This window comes from Capsicum annuum, chromosome 9 (genome assembly GCF_002878395.1).
Source record: "Capsicum annuum cultivar UCD-10X-F1 chromosome 9, UCD10Xv1.1, whole genome shotgun sequence".
Taxonomy (NCBI): Eukaryota; Viridiplantae; Streptophyta; class Magnoliopsida; order Solanales; family Solanaceae; genus Capsicum; species Capsicum annuum.
The window spans coordinates 201997210-202020857 of record NC_061119.1 but is presented as its reverse complement, the minus strand read 5'-3'; the positions used below and the strand labels follow the sequence as shown (position 1 = coordinate 202020857).

Here is a 23648-nt window from a genome sequence, read left to right as displayed (position 1 = left end):
TTTCGTAAAATTAGCCACATCAAAGAGGAAAAAATATCTTAGCGTTTGAATCTTGAGACGATAGAGTATAAAGTATTATAAAATAATACAAATACAACAAGAACAGTAGGTAATGAAGGGAGTAGTTCTTATTTCTATAGAAATACTGAATTACAATTACTTATTTATAAGGGAAATTGACTTGGCTCCAAAGTTAAGGATACTAACTTTCTCCAAAGAAAATGTATAAAAATAGACAAATATAAAAGATAAAAACATTCACTGGACTACAATATGAACTTTTCTCCGAAAAATATATGTATAAAAAATAGATAAGTATAAAAAAATAGACATCAACTAAAATAAAAATATAATTATAACACGACTTGAGTTTATCAATGTTTTAAGTAGATCTTTTTCATCAAATTTGATTAATTTAATTTTAGAACGGTAGGTAATTTTTTTATTAACCGTGTAATAAATGACAATTTGCCCATCTCTTCATATTTTTTTCAAGAGTTATGAGAGTACTCAGGGAGTCCACTAAAAAACCAAACCAAAACAGTACAATATCCTAGACATCTTATACTCAGAGAACAACCTTTCACCTCATATATTTGAAATGTATTTCAACAAATTTTGGACATGTGATTAGACCTTTAGCACAAAGTAAATTATAGGCCATAGTTGGAGACAAACATTGCAACATCGTCATCAAAAGGCTTGCTCACACTCGATTTTCAAATCAAACCACATAGATTTACCATGATCAACAACAGACAGAATCTGAATACATAATTGCCCCCTCCAAGACAAACACAGGAGTGGCATGACAGTTTTTAGGGTAATCGAGATGTCGGTCGGAGGTGATAAAGAGTATAGATATCATTTTACAAGAATCTATCAGAGATGACAAAGACGAGCTACACAGCACACACTTCTTGAACCTAAATTCTGAAAGGCAACTATTAGAGTTGAGATAGACAGAAAACAGACGGATGTTATCCTTCCTATGTGTTCTTTTTGCTATCAGAATGTGAGAGAGATTGCAATTGGCTTCGAAGATTCTGATTGTCTTCCAGCAACCGATCATATTCGAGCAGCAACTTTTCAGATTGGCGCTTCAGAGAATCAGAATTTGCTCTCTGAGATTGCACCTCCTTTTCTTTTGCTTCGGTTTCTGATTCCAGCTGATTTACTTTGTTTCTCAAGGAGGAGATTTCATCCCTTAGGGTGGTGGCCTCGCCGTTCTTGTTGTTGTCCAAGGCACGATCCTGCTTCTTCACGGCCTCCATGGTCTTCCTTAGTAAACGAAGCTCCCTTATGTAATGATGCAGCCTGTCGATCATCAGGCCGAGGAATAGAGAGAATCCTGCAAGAATTAAAATCATTTGAACCCCGTCATCATACAATTAATGTATTGCACGGTGAAGATAAATACAATTACCAGATCACCGTACACCCTGCACGTATGAGCATACAGCAACAAAGAACGAACTTTTTCCAGCATTCGGACAAGGATGATTTATGTCATGGAAGGACAGACCAAAGATTGATTAATATCGTAAGCTATACAGCTAAAATCAGTAAATACTACCATCACTAAAAATTACATCTTTGGCCACTCTCCATTCAGACACGAGACTTCCACATACAGCTCTTAACCAGGTCCAAACGAGAATGCACCCACAAGATTTCTATTAGTATAGAATATTGGGCAACTTTGGTAGAAACCATATTGTTTTGCTAAGGTTTTCTGGTATACTTCATGTGTAATAGGACTACCTTTTATAACTTCCTCAAATCATCCAAAACAGAAAGAACAGATCCAAGCGAGGAATTGGAAAATTTGGCAACAAATATTAATGCCTTCTTACAAATTTGATGTGTCAGCACTGCATCATGGACGACTTCACAGTAAAGCAACCAACCTTATAGGGGCTTTAGTTTTCCAAATCATTTTTCTGGGGTGGCGTCTTCCAAGTGGTTAGTCATCTGTCAATGCCAACTGGCTTTGAACAACCAAAGGTGCAACAGTTTTGATGGGAAGGGCAACCCAACCCAACACATCCCAATTTGTCAAAACTTGCAGAAATGCTAGTATACACGACACGAAATGGCATGCCTGTTATCAATGCCTGTAATGCCTACACTCACCTGATAACTCTTGTAATAGGCAAACTTCACCAAAGGCAGATGTATGTGCCAATAACCTTGAATATCAAGGGTTTATCAGGATTGGGTTCCTTATCTGAGCTAATCAGTTAGATGTGGAATCTGAGCTAATGGCTCACTTCACTGCCTTAAATGAGCTAATTACAGGCCAAAAGATATTGCAATCACCCAGACCATTCGCCACAGTTCTCTATGTCATGAACATGCAGCTAGTGTTTAATAGCAATCCCTTACAAGAGGGGCCACACCAAAAGAAAAGGAAAAGGTGGACAACAAGAAAGATTTGAGGTCCAAACATATCAGTCACCGTCAAGAACTACCCCCTCTATCTTTTTTTTTCCCCGATAAGGGACTCCCTCCCATCTTGTATTGAAGATAAAGGCAATATCTTTCTTATAATTGCCACATTACACCCTTGCTTGAAGAAGTGCATTGCAAGGCAGCGGTGGAGAACCACCAACTTTAACAAGATGAATGAACTTCTCAAACAGAACCACAGTAATTCTTCAATTGAATCGTCAGCCCTCAGGCATGATTCTGAACCACAAAACTAGATTCCCTAACGATTATCTTCTCCCCATTCTCTTAAAATATTGTCCTATTAACACTCTTTAAGCCAGTGTTCATAGTCTTCTCCTGTCTATCTTTTTCAATCAATCTGTAAGTGTAGTTTTAACTGAAGATATGCACATTCCAGCAACTCTCCACATTCTCTTAACGAGTTCGACCGAACATGATTGTCTACTAGACATTCCCATCTAGAAATATACAAGTTTTCTTTGAGAAATATCTAAACCAAGGTCAGATTTAAAATTTTCTCAGTGGGTGCAAATTATTATTGCACCCAGCGCCTCACTAGCACATTGCAGCTTATGCGAATTCAGGGAGGAAGAATCTTTCCAAGGGTGGTCTTTAGTGCAAGAGACTTGGAACTAATGAAAGCTAATTTAGAACTATGAATTAAATTCTAGATATTTGATCATCAATAATACATCATAACCCCCCCTCCTCTCTGTCTTCAGTTGTTGTTCTCTTTAAGCTCCACCGTATCTACATCAGTGGCAGTGAAAATATTCTTCAACTATAGATACAGTTCAAGTCAAGGTCAGCGCTGCAGTGATGCCGGCTGCCTAAAAACTAAATCCGCTGGGGGCAGAGTCAGCTATGAACCCCCTTCAGCAGAAAATTATACTATTAATACATGATTAAAATGATTTTTATGTATAGATTGTAGATGTTGAACCCCCTTCGGTTAGTTTTTCTTCAAATTTTGAACCTCCTCAGCACAAATCCTGGCTCTACCTCTGATCCGCCTTCAAATTCTTTACATTTTTGCACTGGAAATTGAGAACTAGTAATTCTGCTGAAACATACCAGTTTCCAACTAACTACATCATACCAGAGTTTCCAATAGCATGACACTCAATAATAACTTGTTCACTTTGCTTCTCAAAGTAAACATAAAAAGGAAACTCAAAAATAACCCGAAACATGTTCACAAAGACGCAAAAAGAATTAATCATAAACGAAATTCCATAAACAACTCAACAAACACCCAACCAAATGCAAATAGAAACCCAAGGATATGGCCTAGTAGTCAATGAAGTGGGTTGAGAACCAGAGGCTCGGGTCAAATCCCAACAGAGACAAAAACACAACCACTAGGTGATTCTTCCTATCAGTCCTAGCCTTGGTGGATAGAGATACCTGGGAGGTGGGAGGTGACAGGCATCCCATGGATTCAGTCGAAGTGCGGAATAGCTGGCCCGGATACCACAGTTATTCAACAAAAAATGCAAATAGAAACATATCCATGAACGAATCATGAATGAAATCCTACGAACAACTCAAAAACCACCAAAAAGATGCATATAGAAACATACTCATGAACTAATCACAAATGAAATTACACAAACACGGAAAACACCGAAAAAATGCAAATAGAAACATACCAATGAACTAATAATCAATGAAATTCTACAAAGAACTCAAAAAACACTAAAAAAAGCAAATAGAAAAATACCCATGAACTAATCGTAAATGAAATTCTACAGACTCCTCAAAAAACTCCGAGAGATGCAAGTAGAAACTTACTCATGAACTAATCATTAAAACAATTCTATCAACCAACCCAAGAAAGGTTCAAAAATTGCAAAAAGGAAGATAACCCATGAACTAATCATAAGAATAAACTCTACCAAGCCATCCCAAAAAGGATCAAAAAATTGCAAAAAAGGAAACATACCCATAAGAGCGACTTCAAGAATTTGATGAGCAACAAGGATTTCATCGATTGGATTTACATGATTCTTAGTAGCTCATTTGGTTGATTACGTAAACTTTCAACTTTGGTGAGGGTTCAATTCCCCACCTAATAATCCCCTCCCCATTTGCCTCGTTTAACACGATCAACTGTCATTATTATCATTTTCCTCAAAGGGGTTCTGAACAGAAACAACAAAATCAATCTCATCTCCATGAACACCACCATGAACAAAGTCTACACTTGAACTAACATTTTTCCACACCAAATTAACTCCTCCTTTTGAGATTCAAATTCACAAGTAATTTTTATCTATTGGGTCAATAAAAATGGTTTCTTGAGCCGGGGGTCTATCGGAAACAGTCTTTCTACTTCTCCTGAGGTAGTGGTGGTATGTAATGCGTACATCTTACCCCCAGACCCCACTATGTGGGAATACACTGGGTTTGTTGTTGTTGGGTCAATAAAAATGGTGGCCTAAAACCAACTTTAGTAACTCAAGTGTATCACTACCTAAAAGTTTCACCTTGTTGGTGAGGGTTCGATTCCTAACTTACAATCCCCATCCCCAATCCCATCCCCTCTCCATCCCTTACCCCCAACCCAAACTCAAACCCTACCCCTACCCTCACCCCCACCCCAAATTTTAAAAAACATAAAAACATGAACTAATCATGACAAGAAATTCTACAAACAACTCAAGAACACCAAGAAAATGCAAATATAAACAGACCAATGAACTAATCATAAGAACAAACTGTACCAAAACCCACCCCAACCCCAACCCCAAAATAAGGTTCAAAGATAGCAAAAAGTACACATACCCATAAGAGCAGCTTGAAGAATCTGATGAGCAAGAAGGATTTGATCAGTTGGATTAACAGAATCAGTAGGACGAGACTGCAATTCCTTAATCGAATAAACAGTATAAACCATGATAACAAGTACAGTAGCTGCTACAGATTTAACAATCAAAGGCCCACTGCCTCTTTTAACACGATCAAGGGTCATTATTATCAGTTTCCTCAAAGGGGTTCTGAACAGAAACAACAAAATCAATCCCATCTCCATGAACACCACCATGAACAGAAGTTGCACTTGAGCTAACATTTTGCCACAACAACAAAACTAACTGTTCGGTGACTCAATCGAATTACTTATCAAAAAGCCAAAATTTAGACAAATTTGTAATCCGAATTTTGATTGCTTTTTTGTGGAGAAAAGAGCGTAAATAGAGTGTACAGGTGGTGTTGCTTTTGTTTATACACTTGGTTTTTTTTCAATGTCACGCGGCTTACGCTTGCAAAAGACTTTGTATTGAAAAGTACTAGCGTCGGCAAGACCTATCCTTTCTTTTTCTTTTTTCAAAACTTACTGAAAATTTAATTTAAAGATAAAATTTCATATTAGAAAAAATTAAGGGTAAAAGGGTAATTTTCTCTTTAAAAAGTTGCATGATAAAAAAAGGCGACACTTATTTTGGAACAAACTTAAAAAAAAATAATGACACATAATTTGAGACGGAGAGAGTATATCTTTTCGTATGATTATTAATAGTTGGAGCCAAATATATTTACTTTATCCTAATATACAAATATATTTTTTAATTTGACTTTTAGCTCGAATTTTACTTTGATTTTGGATGTGCATTCTTAATTTTGTACAAAATTGAATAAGAAGCACATGTATTTTATTTAAAAAATACAAAAGTAATAGATTTAAGTTTATAATTAAACTAAATAGAAATATTTTTAAAATTTTTTATGTGAAATAATAATAATAATATTATTATTACTATTATTATTTTAACCACTTTTTATCCTTCCTTATTTTTCCCTTTTCTCTCTCTTATATCTCTAACCTTTCTTTTTTTCCTTGTTAGTTTTTTCACATTTTACTTTCTTTTTCTTTACTGTTTTTTTCTTTTCACTTATTTCTCTTTATTTCTTTTTTTTTTCCTTTTTCATTTTTTTGGTGTAAACAGGACATACTATATATATGTTGTTAACATATTATAAAGAAGTTATATGTGAGCTAGCCACTGTACAAGCACCGACAGTAATACACATATTTCTAGTTTTTACAATCTGACAACTACAATTAGTAGTATTAAACATAAGTTGGTTAGACGTGTGTATCCTGACCCTACGGTAACTCAAGCCTCAATTTTCGCTAGTGCTCAAAATATGCAGGAGGTTCCCAAAATAATAATTGTGTAGTACTAACTGCATTCATCTGTGCCAGTGCATGATTCAATTTATTTTATTTCCTGTATACGTCTTCCAGTAGAGGATTACCCAATTTGTACATCAGGCACCTGTAATTAGATAATAAAAGTGAATCATCATATGATAAATTTGATATAGCTTGAACAGTTTAAATGTAGTCTATATTTATTTGCAATGCCATAAAATGATATTGAATTGCAATGTTCAAACTCAAAAGTAAAGCTTGGAGTTCTGCTTCCAGAGGGCTGGGGGTAAAGATCTTGCTAGACACACCTGGTAACCAATCACCATTTGAGTTTCTGAAGACACCCGCTATAGAAGCCATTTTCAACTTGGAAGTAAAAGTTGCATCAGCATTAAGCATAACAGAAAAAAGTGTAGGGGGCTTCCATTAGATATACATAGGTATAGTTTGCTTCGCCACTCTATGTTTACCAGCTAAAAACAAGTATTCTATGGCCAACGGCAGCACGTTAGCAACGGAGCTTTGAAAAGGGGTATTGTGGAAAACACATCTATTTCGCGCCAACCAGATTGCCAAAGACAGAAGGGTAGCAGCACTTTGTTGGGAATTTGATGCATAGCTTGTTGGGAAGGCACACGGCCGAGTACATATGGGAGCCACGACATTGGGTGTTGGTGCTCTGAGATCGTCTGTCTGAGTTCTCGAATTTGGTCTATGATGTCAAACTAAATCCATAATGGTTCAATGGATTTACAGTGAATGAAGAGGTGAGCAATGATTTCTTTCATTGTCAAGTTACAGAGTCCGCAACTAGGGGAAGAGATACAATGAATGTGATGAAGGTAAGAAGCATTGGGAGTCTGTTATGATTAATAAGCCAAAGGAAATGCCTTAATTTCGGGGGCACATCCAATTTCTAAATTCAAGAGAAGTTAGAGGTACCCGTGGTGGGATAGACTAAGGAGAAGATACCGTTATAGCAGGAACTCACACTAAAAATTTTAAAGTCCATCAACCCCCATTTGATTTTTATCTACCGCTAATTGTAGCATGGAAAATAGATAGAATTTATGAGAGAAACAATATTAGCAGGGAGGTCGAAAGACAGTTGCGAAAATGACTAGCTATTAGCTACTCTATACTGGGAAACTTTAGATCTGAATTCATGCCTAAGAAGCGGTCCATGGATCAGATTTCAGAGAGCCGTATTAGGCGATTTCCAAGCATCTGTATAGAAGTTGATATGCTCTCCATTGCCAAGCTGCCATTGGAGACCTGTTTGACATTGAGCCCAGCCCAGCGTTAAGGCTTTTCATCTTGGAGAGATGTCGGAACACCGTCCTAGGTATTTTCTACGTAATACATGGGCCCACAGGAAATTTAAGTGGAAAACACGCCAGGCTGAAGATGCTAAAAACGCCAAATTTTTTATTTCAAGTTGTTGTATTCCTAGACCTCCAAGATCTTTAGGCTTTAAAATAGAGGTCCACTTGAATAGGTGAATCTTTTTGTGTTCGGAAGTGGTGCCCCAAAGGAAATTTTGTTGATCAACCTCCATTTGTTTAATAACGTAAGTAGGGATTTTAATCAGGTACATAACATGATTAGGGAAACTGTTAAGGGTAGATCGAATAAGAGTTGTTCTCCCAGTATTTGTAAGAAAAATGAGCTTTCAAACTCGCAAGTCGAGTTTTGAAATTGTCTAGAAGGTACTGGAAATCATGCTTAGAAAGGCACTGAGTACAGATAGAATAGCCCAAGTATTTTCCAAATGTTTGTCCTTCCTGTATACTCAGAATAGTTTTAGCACAGGCAGGAGTGCTTTTGGAAAAGAAGAGTCTGGATTTGATGAGGCTAATCTTCTAACCTCAGACAAAATTAAAATGCTCGAAGATACCTGAAATTTCCATACATAAGGTGGAGTCGACTTTTGAACAAAGAATAATATCATCTACAAATAACAAATAGGACAAGGGAGGAGCTCGGCCAGATATTTTAACAGAATTCCACAAGTCATAGTCAACAGCAAAGTCAATGCGACGGGAAAAATGCTCCATACATAGAATAAAAATGTAAGAAAAGAGGAGGTCTCCCTGTCGAATGCCCCTAGAGGGGCAGAAAAAAGGCGTAACAGATCCATTAAGGAGGATAGAGACTGATGAAGACGTGATACAAGACATGATAAGGTCAACAAATTTGTTAGGAAAGTTAAAGTGAAGAAGGATGTCGTGTATGAAGGACCATTCAAGCCGATCAAACGTCTTTTCCAAGTCAATCTTAGCAAGAATAAAGTTTTTTTACCATTGGTAGTTTTAAAGAAGTGAAGGACCTCCTGAACTAGAATCGCATTATCTGAAGCCCTACGATTTGTTAGGAAGCTAGATTGAGAAGATCCAATAAGGTTGTGCAAGATCAGCTTCATATGATTCACAATATTCTTGGTGATGATTTTATACATAATGTTACAGAGACTAATGGGTCTATATTAGTTAATGGTTGAAGGATATGAAATCTTAGGAATAAGACAAATACAAGTTTCATTGATTTTTGTCGGGATTGTCTAGGTAGAGAAAACAATAGTACAAAAGTCCTTCATTGAGCTACTACGTATATGCCAGTATTTTTGGTAGAAGAGAGGGTGGATTCCATCAGGCCCTGGGGACTTTTAGGGCTTAAACGAAGAGACCGCATCTACAACTTCTTGGTGCATCAGGGGTCTCAGCAAGAGTTCAACATCTTCAGGTGAGACCACTCGTAAAGGTGCTCGCTGGTAACGCTTATTAGAGCAAAGGATGTTCGAGGTATAGAGGTTCATATAGAAGAAAGTAACATACTTTTCAATTTCTTATCTGCAGTAATCCAGTTTTCCACTGGGTCCCACAGCGATAAGATTTTGTTCTTGCACCTTCGCCCAAGGGTGGAGATGTGGAAGAATTTAGTATTCGCATCCCCCTCATTGAGCCAATGAATCCGAGACTTCAGACTCCAAAATTCATGCTCTTCATGGAGCAGATTCTTGAATTCTGAGGTAAGGGAGATCTCTAAATTATGCAAGAAGGAGCTGGTAGTCTAATTTGGGGAAGTTTGAATTCTAGTAAGACGTGCGAGGAGTCGTCTTTTTTTGTGAAAAATATTACCATACACCTCTCTATTCCAAGTAGATGTTTGTTCTTAGAAATAGGTGATTGAGGGGACAAGGAAATTATTCATATAAGCCCAAGAGCTAGCAATTATTTGCTGGAAATCGGGGTGAGAAGTCCAGATAGTTTCAAGTCTAAAATATATTTTTGAAACCAAAATAGAAGGAGTTAAAGTTAGCAGGAGATGGCAATGGTCAGAATGGGTGCGCAGAAGATGTCTGACAAAAAATTCAGGAAATAATTCTATCCAGTCTGAATTTGCTATAAATCTATCAAGTTTCTCAAGAATAGTCCTATTATTCCTACGCAAGTTTGACCACGTATATTTTCTAACAGAGTAACCCAAGTCATGCATACGATAATATCCCAAACAATAAGTGACCGACTAATCCTATTTCAGTTGGCCGCTAATCCACCAAATTTTTTGGAGGCTTTACAAATTTCATTATAGTCCCCACCCATAAGCGAGGATCCCGAAACTGAGTCAATAATATTTTTAAGGTTATCCCAAAGCACTAGCCTATTCGAGGCATTATTAGAAGCGTAAATAGCTGAAAACAACCATTTATTAGGGAAGGGCAATACCTGAACCATGCAATGGACTTCCTGATGCGTAAGAGCCATATTAGTAACATTCAGGTGGTCCGCATACCAAAGAATGGAAATTCCTCCTTCCTCCCCCTTAGCAGGGACTGCTACGATATTTGAAATATGAAATTTAGAGGGCATTGACTGATGGTTATCTCTACGAGTTTCCAACAAAACAACTAGCGTAGGTTTATGCATCTTAAGCAACTCTCTAAAATTAAGCCTAAAATCCATGGAGAAAGATCCTCGATAATCCCAGATAAGAAAATTCATCGGGCAATAAAATTTAAGGAAGTGACTGTGAGACGAACTAAGAAGTTTTGTGTCCCTCAAAGAGGGTCTCATGATAATGGCATATTTCTCTAGGTCCGAATTGAACGTCGACCTCATATAGATTGAGCATTTGAACATATTTTAGGGATAATTTAAGTTTATTTTTTTCAATCAGTTCTTTGAGAAGGAATACCCATACCTGAGATAAGAAGGTAGTCGCGGATGCCATCCCTTCTATCCCCAAAGCTAAGTCTTTTATGGTGGTTGCTAATCCATTCCCGTTGCTCCCACCTAAGCTTGACGTGGTGATTGAGGAGGCAACGTGTCATGGTGACTCCCTGGCTATATCTGCACCACTTTTACGTGAGGTTGGATCCAAGGGATAAGTTCCTCCTCTAGACGTAACTGTGGATAAAATGGGTGAGCCCAATTTTGTTGAGTGGTGTTATTAAACACTTCCGTTCCAAGTGTCTCCCCACTGTGATGATATGATCTAGGTCTCGAGAATTTTGGATCATCACTAGGCAGTCTCGTCCATTCACTTGTATAGTGAACATTAGTGCTTGCCCCGTCAACACCATCTCCAGCCAAGACTGGGGTGAGTTGAGCGGAGTAGGGTTAGTAGTCGCATAAACAAGATGATGGACTAGGTTGTTCTCCTGCTCTATTTGAACTAACTATATTTGCTAGAGAGTTTAGATTAGGTAAGGGACACTGTGGTGAATGTGATGGCCTGTGGGGGGATAATTTTGGTGGTGATTCATAATTTACAGAGAAAGTGAGAGTTATGTGCTCAACGTGGACGTTTGAATTTATAGGGAGTGTCCAACATAGGTTGTGCATAGTAAGGAAGAGGAATTGTACAAGTCAGCTGAGGCACATAAAGAGTAATGATTACCAAGATTAATATTCCCATGAACAATGTTATCAGGATACGTAGTAATAGGGGAAAAGGACGGTACCTCTTACATGTTGATGCTATCCACGTTGGAAGAGGGTGGGTTGGTATGGGTCCCACCCATAGAAATTGAAGGAATAAGGGTAGGAGAAAATTCGTCTGAAAGAGATTTATTTGCAAAGTTGTCTTTATCTTATGTTAAGTCTAAACTGTTGGACGAGTTTATTTGAGCCGTCAAAGGAGAAACGATGCAGTCTTTATCAATCTCTAATATTTTATTATTAGAATTTTTACAGAATTTAGGGACTGAAGAATGATTAGATAAAGAAGGGTTGTGGGTACTTACTTGGTTTCTTTTACCCGTAGGTAATTCATGAGGTTGAGAAGGAGACTTCTGATTGGTATTAACTTTATCTGCAAAATGCCTATTAAATTTACCCTTAGTAGGAAATTTAACAGTCACTAACCTTCTTCATCCACACAATTTTTGTCAAGAGCACTTGGAGGATTTTTTGTTATTGGTTCTTCATTCTGAGCAATCTTCGCAGCAGTTAAAGCATCCGATTATGGTAAAATTTTATGGGGACAGTGAGATGAGTGGCCTAAACGGATACACCGTGCAGAGAAGTGTTGCGGCCTCATAGAAGGTCGCTTGTTTGTGAGTTCCGAGATATAGATGATGGAGTAAGGGCTTATCCAAAGAAACTTGGACGGACAGGCGAGCATATCTACCGTTTGAATTAGTCGTTGTACAGGTATCCATCTTCAGTATTATACCAATTTTTCCACCAATATTTTGTAGAATTTTCATAGCATAAAACTCTGTTGGGAGCTCAGGAAGACGTACCCAAATGGCAATGTAAGCAATATGAGCTTGAGAAGCTACAAATTTAGGCTCCCATTTTTGTACGGAAATAAAATTATTATAGACAAATCAAGGACCGTCGTGAAAGGCATGAAGAAAATTTTGTTCATGGGTGAATTTAATGAGGAAATAGTCATGCCCTAAATCCATTAAAGACAGTTCTTCTGAAGGTTTCCACATTTGCTGAAGTTTGCTACTTAAGAGTTGATGACCCTATTTTTGACCTACCACTTTGATTATTAAGGGATTTCGCCAAGGAGAATGCAATCAAGATTTGTTCGCAGCAGATAAGGGGAAAAAGTTATTTGCGGTGTGAGTTGGGGTAATTTCATCTAGTAGAGATAAGCACTTGGTCGTTCAGCTTTGCAAAAAGATCCCCAAACCTGAGTTTCTCTGCATAGGTTGAAGGTAGAGATAGTTGATGGCCTTGGAGATCAAGATCCATCTCTTAAGCACCCGAGTAAAAGAGGTTGCAACTGAAAGGAGGATTTTGGAAGAAAACCAAGTGTCCCCCTCTCCCCCTCATTTTTTTTAAATCTAATTAGCAAGGGAACTTTGTTAACTGTACAAAAGAAGATTGAAGGCAAGCTCTAATTTTGACAAGAAAATTATTTTCGATGGATTGCATTCACAGAGAGGAAAAGTGTAGTTCTCTTAGGTAACATTCCTTTTTCGTTGTTTGTTCTTTATAAATCTTTCTTTCTTTTTTTCTTTGTCATATTTTTATTTTTCTCTTATTTTCGTTTTTTTTTCCTTTTTGCTTTTACTTTTACTTTTCTATTTTTCTTTCTTTTTTTTTTTTCGTTTTTCACTTCTTTTTTTTTTGGGTTTTTTTTTTTTTTTATTTTTGTTTTTGTGTATTTTTTTTTTAAATTTTTTACTCTTCTATCTATAACTTTTTTTTTCTCTTTCTCATTTTTTTAAATTTTTTTATATTTTCTTAAATTTTTGAAAAATATGATTACGTCGAAAATAAGTCATGAATGACAATGAAACAACACAATCATTTACTATATTTGTTTTCGCATCATTATTTGTATTTTATATTCGTTGATACAATTGTATTCGTATTTTATAATTCACACATATATTTGTTTGTATTCTATATTTTGCACTTGTATTTGTATCTTATAGTTCGCACTATCATTTACATTTTATATAATTTACACTTGTATTTTAAAGAATTATTTTATATTTGTATTTTATTGTTGACTGCATATTGTATTTTTGTCTTTTGATTTTGTTTTGTTTGTATCTTTGTTTTTATTTTATTTTCATCGATACACTTTATTTTCTTCAAAATATTTTGTATTTGTATGTTTAAGTTGATCGTACATTTATTTATATTTTTTATTTTATTTATTCGTATTTGACTTTGCAGTTGATTGCATTATTTGTATTTTTAGACAATTGAAAAGAAATTGTTATTTTTCTTTCTATGAACACTTGTGTTTATATTCATTGATATGAATTGTATTTTATTGATGAACAATACAAATGATAAATTATACAAATACAAATGTTATATTTGTATCAAATGATACATGTTTATACAACTTGAACCATTTATATATAAATTATACATGTTTATATTTATAGAAATACAAATGAGAAATTTGACATACAAATACTAATCCTACATTTGTATTAAATGGTACATTACATATTTGTATATTTTGGACTCAAGTAAATACAACTAATACATATACTTGTTTGTACACAAATACAAATGATAAATTGTGCATATTCATAAGTAACCTATCCAAATACAAATAATAAAATTATTTAAAATATATAGTTTGATACAAATAAATATAAATTATAAAAAATATGTAAATATAAAATACAACAACAACAAAAAAAGAATGAAAAAACTATATAAAAAGGAAAAAAGGAAAAAGAAACAAAAAATTGAAGTAATAAATAAAAGAGAACAAAAAAACGTGCAAAGAACAAAAAGAAAATGTACTAAACAAAGGAGAAAACTAAAAAAGAAAAAATACAAAAAAAATGCAAAGAGAAAAGAAACAGTAAAAAAAATAAAAAGTGAAAATTATGAAGGAAAAAACTGAAAAATAACAAAAAAAAAAGAGGCAGAAAAATAGAAAAATATTTTTTAACTATTCAGATCTATTTTGAGTCTTTAAACTCATTAAAAAGGACTTTCTATTTTTAGAAATACAATCTTCAATTAATTTTTAGTTAATTGGGTGAACGTGATTTAAAAAAGTTGAAATTCTTTTTTCTTTTTAACTCAAGTTGTTACCTAATAATATGGTAATTAACTGTATTTGTATATGTATTTGATGTTGTCTTGTGCACCAAATATATATCCAAATTGTTATCTCGAATAATTATAAAACTGTTGCTATGAAATGCCTAGTTATGTGCTTAAGTTTGCTAGTTGTAAATTTTTTTCTTTTGTAATCAATTTTGTAATTACTTTGTAGAAATTAAGTGGGTGTGATTAATTTGATTGGTATGAAGAACGACACCCTTCACAAGCAAATAGGGTTATTTAAAGTTAGTTGAAAAAAGTCAAGGCCTTTGCAGAGAAACAAAATCGAGCAAGAAAATATTATATTCTTGATGTCATTGCTATTAGTTTGGTGTTGTGGGAAATATGAACATTGAAGATTAATTGCTGAAGTTTTGTCTTGAAATTTTCATGGTGTCATTCTACTGGTTTGATGTTGCAAAATGACCTAGATTTCTTGCTATTTTCATGGCAGTTTAGGTGTATTATTGTGGTGTGTATTACTTACTTGTTAGGTGTAGTTTGTTGAAGTAATCTTGACCTTGTAATATTTCTTATATTTAATGAAATGAAATATTTATTTTGGCTCTACATACTATCAACTTTTGGTCACACAATTTACAGTAGAACAAGGTGTCAAAGTGGACAAGCAATAACACCAACAACTTCATAAAGATGCTCCATATTAAGCTCAAAGCAACACCAACAACAACTTCATAAATATGCTTCATATTGAGCTCCAATTAACATAAAAAATTATCAATATGTTTCATATTGAGTTGAAAGTAACACTAAACATTAACATAAAAAACATGCTCCATATTGAGCTCAAAATTTGCATAATGCTACTTAAAAAATCTGTATTAACACGCTTCAACAACTAAAGAACCAAATTATTTACTACTATGTATTAATACTAGATTTAAACTAAAGAATCAAATTATTTACTATTAAGTATTACTAGTAGATTTAAAGCACAAGATAAAGTGATTGTTTGTACTATACTTTACACAATAAAATTACAATACACAATTAAAATAAACTACTTTTTTCTTAACTACTTTTTCTTTGTTTTGTTTGCATTGCTATAATTATTTGGTGGTAACAACATCTTTGTTTTTTCATTTCAAACCTCTAGACTTATAACCCAAATAAATTCGTGTAGAACTTGCATTCTTTTGAGTTGTATCACTTTGTAGGGTCCTTTGACTCGATGTCCAATGAAGTTTTTTTTTTCAAAAGGAACAATAATTAATATATATAGTTTTTTTTTTAAATAGTATTTGAGTTAACTTATATTTAGTATTTGGATTTTCGTTGCGCACGTTTAGATCCAAAATTCAACACTATTCGACCTTTTGATCCACCTTTATCAACATCTTTTGTGGTTGTAACTCTTTCTCTTTGTTCCCAATAATTTCTCTTAAAAGGTAGATATTGCAACTTTCTTCAAGCTCCTAACTGTGCTTGTATTGCCACAAATTATTGTTGAAGATGCAACTTGAATTGAGCTAGTTTGTATAATTTTTTTTAGCTTCTTGGTGCAGGTTGAATTGAGCTACATGATGCTTATTTTTTTGAGGCTAAAGGTGCAGGTTGGCTTGAGTTTTTAGTCTGACAATTTTCTTGTGAATTTTGACTACTAAACTAGAACCCTTGGCTATTTGCTTGTGCATTTGGATCAGACATCTATAAATTCATACATAACAATTAGTAAATTTAAAAATCAACTTCTAATATAATTAAAAGTCACTGTTTTACCTTACAATATTTTCTGTTATGGCCTTATTGATGACACTTGGAACATGTTATTTTCACTGCTTATTTGGAGAGTTTTTTTTTTTTTATATTTCTTACTTGATTCATCTTTACCTTTTTTTCCTATTTTTTGAAGGTTGCCAAGCATTTTCTTAGAATCAGGAGACTCAATTTTTAAATTGTTTATCTCAGACCACATTTTCATATTGGAGATTGATTGGATAATTGATTATAAGCATTCATGATGGTTTATTTTTTATACCAATGCTCCACATAAGGTTAAGGCTCTTTTTCAATATGATACAAAGCACAAATAACATGTTGCCAAGGAATGTCTCTTAACTGTAAGTTCTACAACTACAAACCTGTTAGTCAAGTCTACTGTATGCCTATACTTTCCTTCTCCAATCTCAAATCCGACATCAGCATTACAAAACACCTTGCAAGTCCTAGTACTGTTCTTATTCTTCTCCAATATAAGTCTAGCCATAGGTGCAATATTACATATTCAAGTATTGACAAATTTAATCATATCCACTGTTCTAGTCATGATTTTTCTCCTAGTTTTCTCCAACATGATAATGATAGATTTATGTCTAGGAACTAAGATCCATAAATTAAAGGTCTCACATATGTTATTTTCAACAACATCACACTTACAGTCTTCTTTAAAGAATGCCTCAACCCATGATTCTATAGGATAATGCAACAAATCACCAATAATATCCTTACCTTGTCTATCAAATTGGCTCATGTAATTAAGTTTCTCTTTGAACTTCACTTTAATTTGCCTTTGAACATTTTTAGAACTATTTTCTTCTCTCTTCTTCCTTCTATTCTTAACTCCAGTTAGATCAGATGTGTCTAGAACATTTTCTAACTTCAACATTTGATAACAACTTAAAAACAACATGAAAATCCTACATTAAAAAAATAGTTAAAGCACTTGGCAAAGAAATAAAGTATTTCAAATAATTGACAATTAATAAAAACTTAAATACTATCTTTTGCATATCAGACATTATAGCAAGACATGCTCCATTATCCAACTGCAGAACCTCTTTCAAATAGTTGATTAAAAAATTTCAACTATGCTTGATTTTCTTGTTCACAACAGCCCAGACTATAGAAAACATCTGATTGTTTTCATTCTTCCCAACTGCTACTAGATGTTCACCCTTACAAGCACCCTTTTAAGATATATTCATCAAACCCTATAATTTTTCTACATTTTTCCATCTATCGTTTCTTTAATGTATCAAGACACACATAGAAATATACAAATAGATTTTTACTTGGGACAGTCTCTTTGTCCATTCTCATCCAAACAAAACTATCAGGATTGATTTATTTTATCATCTCAGCATAATCACATAATTTTGCAAATTTCAGTTTCAGTCCTCTGTAGTGTCATGATCCAAAATAGGATCATGATCGGTGTTAAGGAGGTTAGGACTTCAAAGCAAGCCTCATCAGAAGTCTATAGAAAATCGGGTAGGGTTTCCCCTATTTTTAGGCCTAATAAGAAAATTCACTGTCTCAAACCCATAACACAATAACCCAACATCAAACAAACACATCAACCCCAATACAATACACCAAAATCATCAATAATTCACCAACACTACCAAATAATAATATGAAATTCATCTCCAAAACATAAGAAGAAGTCCAATACTCCACAAGTCCAAAATAATGAAAGAATACTCAAAACTCTAAGGACAAGACTATGGAGAAACTCAAAGAATTTTCAAGAAAAAGAACATAACGAATAAATAAACTGTAGCCCACGTGAACAATTGCGGGGCTCATCGGGAATATGCCACTTAATCCTCTAGCTAACAAAATCTTCACCATCACCTGCATGCTCTGTAAAAATATAGTGAGGAGTGAGACACTAGCTTAGTGAGTAATAATACTTAACCACAACTATTTTAATGGGTACAAGTCATAAAATATTATGAAATAAATGCTCTTTTAGAAAACAGTAATAATAAACCGTATTATTTGTTTTATGTAAGCAAAGTGAATCGATAGTTCCGTAATAAACTCAATAAGCATCATATCATATCAAATATTACTTATTTGGGAGGTTTTCAAGAACGAATCATGTAATCAGTGTGACATTCTATTTCAAGAATAGTCAATAACAGTGGATCCCTCATAAAGGAGTCAAATATCGTATCAGTAGGTCCCTATTCGAGGGAGATCAGTAACAGTATGCTAGTTCTACCTTTCCACTAGTGAGGACTGTAACAATAATCAGTAAACACAAGGTGCATCGGTCTAACGATCTTGCCATTAGCTACGGAATTCAAATCAAGGTCTACTCCCATTTATACTTTCTTTGCAAATAATATATATTCTTATGAAAGTATTTTTTAGAATAGTACGTAGCTTTAAAGTCCATATCTAATTATATTATATGTAAACTTGAATAAAACCCATGTCAAACATACTTATTTCTCATGTAAGTGAAGAACTTTTATAACATCAATGATCATATCTCAAGTAACGACAAATATATCTTATGAGTATCTCAAATACCCAATTTTAGTATCATACCAAGTAAAAGCCTTGCCCCATATGCAATTTCAAAGCATTTAGTAATTCGCGTTTCATCAAAATCATGTATAAAATATGCAAGTTAAGAAATATAAACATGAAAAGATTACTATTCATAATATACGTGTCGGAGTATCAAATTTGTCACCTCGAATGATTCGTATCACTTTCTTCGATTAAATCTATAATCACATTATATCAATCTTGTGTTAATTTTCTTATTTAAGCTAACTTCATGATAAAATTAGTAACCCAACCCTCAAAGTCTCATGGTAAGTTTCAATTGATCGAACTTCATATCCAAAACAACACCTTACTATCCATAATTCTTGTCTTCAGCAATTAAATTTCAATACTCAAAATACATTATCTTGACTAAAAATTATGATAAAGATGTAGGAACGAATTTACCTTAAACCCGAAAAAATTTCCCAATCAAACCCTTGCTGCTTTCTTGTTTTAAGAAAAATCGTTCGTTGAACAACTTTTTTTTTTGTTTTATTGGCCTTGCAGGAAGGTCCGGTGAGCGGCGGCTGCCCTTGCCAGCCTCCCTTTTTAATCCCCAAATCCTTCAATCCTTTTCTTCATAGTTTAGGGGTAGTACATATGGGCATAAACCCATTTCTTTTTCCCTTTTTAATTAGTGGATGGTCTTGGCCCACTTTACTTCATCCTTTTTTTTTTTTTTTAAGAAAACAAATACCAATTATAAAAAAAATGATATGGGATATTACATTCTTTCCACCGTTTATGACTAATGCATATGTATTTTTTCAGATATGCATATGTATTTTTGAACAATATATATGAATTTTCTAGTTATTCATATGTTTTTATGGGTTGTATGCTATATTTATTGATTTGAAAATATATTTTTAGTTCTGCTTAGGTTTTTATAGATGCATATGTATTTATAAATAATATATATGTACTTTTTCAGTGTGCATACATATTTATGACTAATGCATATATATTTTTCTAGTTATGCATATCTATTTATGAATAACGCATATATATTTATGATTAATGCATATATATTTATGGATGATGCATATTCTTTGTCATAATAATATATTTTATGTCTACATCATGAAGAAGAAATGTGCAGTTCAAGCGCAATTAGGCGATTGTATTATGTCACTTTTTGCTATAGAGATTTTATGTCCTATATGTTTATATATACATATGAGTCAGATATGTATATATGTAAATACATGTACAGATATATATATATATATATATATATATATATATATATATATATATATATATATATTTTGTACTGCAAATACATACTCAGATTTGTATGTCTATATATTTTGTATATTTTTTGAATAAGTATATGTGATATATATATATGTGTCTTTTAAAAATAAAAGTACGAAATACAAGAGTAAAAAACAAAATAAAAATAGAAAAAGAAAAAAAGAAAAAAGAAAGATCCAAAGAAAGAGAAGTGAAACCGAAAAAAAAAAAGAGAATTAAAAGCTAGATATAAGTGTAAAAATAAAAAAAATAGAAAAAAAGAAGAAGAAAACGAAAATAGGAAAAGAAAAAGAATAAGAAAACGAAAAAGAAAAAAATAAGAAAAAAAAATAAAAAAGGATAAAAAAGAAGAGAAATAGAAGACTCAAAACAAAATGAAAAGAAAAAGAAATTAAAATAAAAAATAAAAAATAAAACAATAAAAAAAGAAATGAAAATAGGAAAAGAAAAAGAAAAATATGAGAAAGGAAAAAAAAAAAAAAAAATGAAAAATAAAAAAAAAAAAAAGAGAAAAAAATGGAAAAGGATAAAAAAAAGATGAGAAATAGAAGAGCCACATTAGGAAAAAAATTCTTTATACTAATTAAATGTAGCATGAATTAAGAACGGTTACTTTCTTTATTTAACTCTAACTGATGAGAGTTAAAATAAGAACTACTATTCAATTTGTATATGTATTTATATAGCAATATTTTAATTAAATATAAAATATAATTTACTATTTTTTGTAGTTATAAAACTGTTGCTATAAAAGTTATAATTACAACTACAGAACTGTATTTCTAAAATTTTCCCAATATAGTTCAATGATATTTTGGGCCTCTTTTCTGAATAAGAATAGGTGACCACACCTACAATAAAAAATCTCTCTATAATTAATTAATGTATTACAAAATTAATTTATTACTCTATAATATTCCACGTCAGTAAAAGGGACAATATTGTAACGTTTGCCAGAATGGAAGTCAAATCTATACAATTTAGCTGCCTATTTTGAGAAGCAGTCAACGAAGATGGCTTTAATTTTTCACTTCAATTCTTACGTCCAATAATCATTTATTAAAGAAGAAAAAAAAAAATCAACACCAAATATGAAATAAAGGTAGGCTTCATAAATTTTAAATTTCTACTTGAATTATTTATGGGAGAAAATTTTGAGATAAAATCCCCATGTAATTGATAATTTTCTTTTTGGTAAATTAAAAAATTTCAAAAAAACCTTTGTGGTTCATAATAGTATATTGTTTTTACTTAATAGATTGGTTATTGGCATAATACATAAACGTACTTTTTAACTTGACTTCAGTTTGTATTTGTGCTCTTCAATTTTGGATGTACACAAGCAGACACTTAAACTTGTATAAAGTTGAACATGTAAACATGTGCATCCTATGTGGCATCCTACGTATCAATTTGCATCCTACGTGACCTCCTACGTGTATGATACCACATGGGATGCGTGTGTCTACTTGTTTAACTTTATACAAGTTTAAGTGTCTGCCTGTATACACATCCAAATCTGAAAGGCATAAATATCTGTCGGGGCCAAATTAAACGGCATATTTATGTATTATGTCTTAATTATTTCATGAGCTATAGATATATTAGTTACTTGATGAAATATGTAATGAGATATTCCAAGTTCAAAATATAAACTTAAAAAGAAAAGAAGAATAGCCAAATCCATCACACTATCGTCTTCTTAACCTTGACATCTGAAATTTTGAAAAATAAGATAAGTTAGTCAAACTATAATTTTTTTCTTCTGAAAAATATAGCGAATTAGGGTAAAAGGTTCGTAGGAAGGGGCTCGTACATGCTAGCTAGTACATAGGAGCACGTTGTTTTATCTAAATATCTCGTGCAATTAGTTGAGATGCACACAATTAAAGTAATTGTCAAAGAAAGCAAAGTTATAAAAAAAATTGTGAAAAAGAAAGGTAGGAGCGCGTTGTTTTATTATTCGTGCCAGTAGTCGTAGTGCTACACTTGTAATGCCTTGTTCTTGGAGTGTTGGTGATGTTTGTTGTTTCTGGTAGATTGATGGTAGTATTATTTTATGATAGTCGTGTTTCTCTTACCGTCTATTGTTTTGTTACTACCTATTGTACCTAGTTCGTATATTATCTTTTTCTATACTTTTTGTCTTAAGCCGAGGATCTATCGAAAATAGTCTCTCTACCTCACCTCTGAGATAGTGGTACGGACTGTATACACTCTACCTTTTCCAGATCCCACTTTGTAGGAATATGCATGTTGTTGTTGTTGTTGGAAGGAGTTGTAGTGTTGGACCATGCTAAAATCAAATTATACATAGGTTTCCACTTGAAGCACATTTTAAATCATCAATTGAACTTAGTCCCAATAATTACAACTTCCAACTAAATATGTTTGTAATTTTATCTACATATTCCTAACTGATTCATCACATATGTAAAGTATTACTAGCTTAAGTCATCAACTATGGCTAGTTCTTTTCAAAATAATCTACATAATGAAATTATTGGAAAGAAAAAATGTACTTAGTATAAAGTACTGATAAGTTGTTGATGTAATGGAAGTATAAATTTTGTGTTTCAATTCTTTCATGATTCTTGCAAGCCATTTTGGATTTCGAGTTGTGATCATGAAAAATATTATGGATAATCCAATACATAGTCCACGTCTGTAGCCCATAAGAGCAGCTTTCCAAAAGTCATTCAGAAACTCAGAGTTGCTTTCTTGTTTGTCTAGTTCAGATACACTATAATTTGTGTCTATTACCACAACCTTTTGGAACTGGAAATCCATGTAATCCATCATTACCTTCATATGAGTTGTTCTGAAATGTAGCAAATTGAGGTCCTCTAGGGATACATCCTTCAAGATGATTGTGGGAGGGATTTAAAACTTCAAGATTTGTTAAAGAAGCAAGTTATTCCGGTATCTCTCCCGAAAGGTGGTTAAATGAAAGGTTAAATGATTCTGCTACCACCAAATTTTCAAGTGATGATGGTATATGACCTTACAACCCATTATGAGATAGATTCAACACCCAAAGAGCAATGAAATCTCCCATAATACCTGGAATAAATCCTTCAAATTTGTTACTTGAAAGATCGACATTGGTGTATAAATAAAAGATTCTCACAACTTCAAACTCTAGTCCCTTTGTTACAACGACTACTGAATCTTGGTAATAGTTGCGTCCTTCACTTGGTGCCTTTGTTGTTCGATTAGTTGTCTTCATGGCTAACGATCGGGGAATTTTCCCCTGTAGTTCATTGCCATGCAAATTGAAGGTTCTAAGTGAACTTCCTATACTAAAAGTTGTTGGAAGAATCCCAGAAAGATTGTTGTGGTGCATTTCCAAAACGGAGACCCAAACAATGCGGAATCGCTCCCCTCAAATTGTTTCTTGCAAAAACTAGAGTTTGTAGTGATGCCAA

The 23648-nt window shown here is 33.4% G+C and overlaps 1 protein-coding gene and 1 long non-coding RNA gene across 3 annotated transcripts; both read right to left on the bottom strand.

The window, feature by feature from the left end:
- Window positions 1-716: 716 nt before the first annotated feature.
- On the bottom strand, window positions 717-5778 carry LOC107842196 (B-cell receptor-associated protein 31). The gene is made up of 2 exons (XM_016685945.2): window positions 5242-5778; window positions 717-1351 (listed from the first exon to the last, which is right to left on the bottom strand). The coding sequence occupies exons 1-2, from the start codon at window positions 5525-5527 to the stop codon at window positions 990-992; spliced, it is 648 nt and encodes a 215-aa protein (XP_016541431.1). The 5' UTR covers window positions 5528-5778; the 3' UTR covers window positions 717-989.
- Window positions 5779-6278: 500 nt separating this feature from the next.
- Window positions 6279-13136, bottom strand: LOC107842198. Of its 2 annotated transcripts, none has more exons than XR_001665665.2 (3): window positions 10811-13136; window positions 10336-10445; window positions 6279-6734 (listed from the first exon to the last, which is right to left on the bottom strand). It is a non-coding gene; the product is annotated as an uncharacterized LOC107842198 (long non-coding RNA). The 2 variants fall into 2 exon arrangements; XR_001665664.2 differs by having other exon boundaries at window positions 10336-10442; window positions 10811-13133.
- Window positions 13137-23648: the final 10512 nt, after the last annotated feature.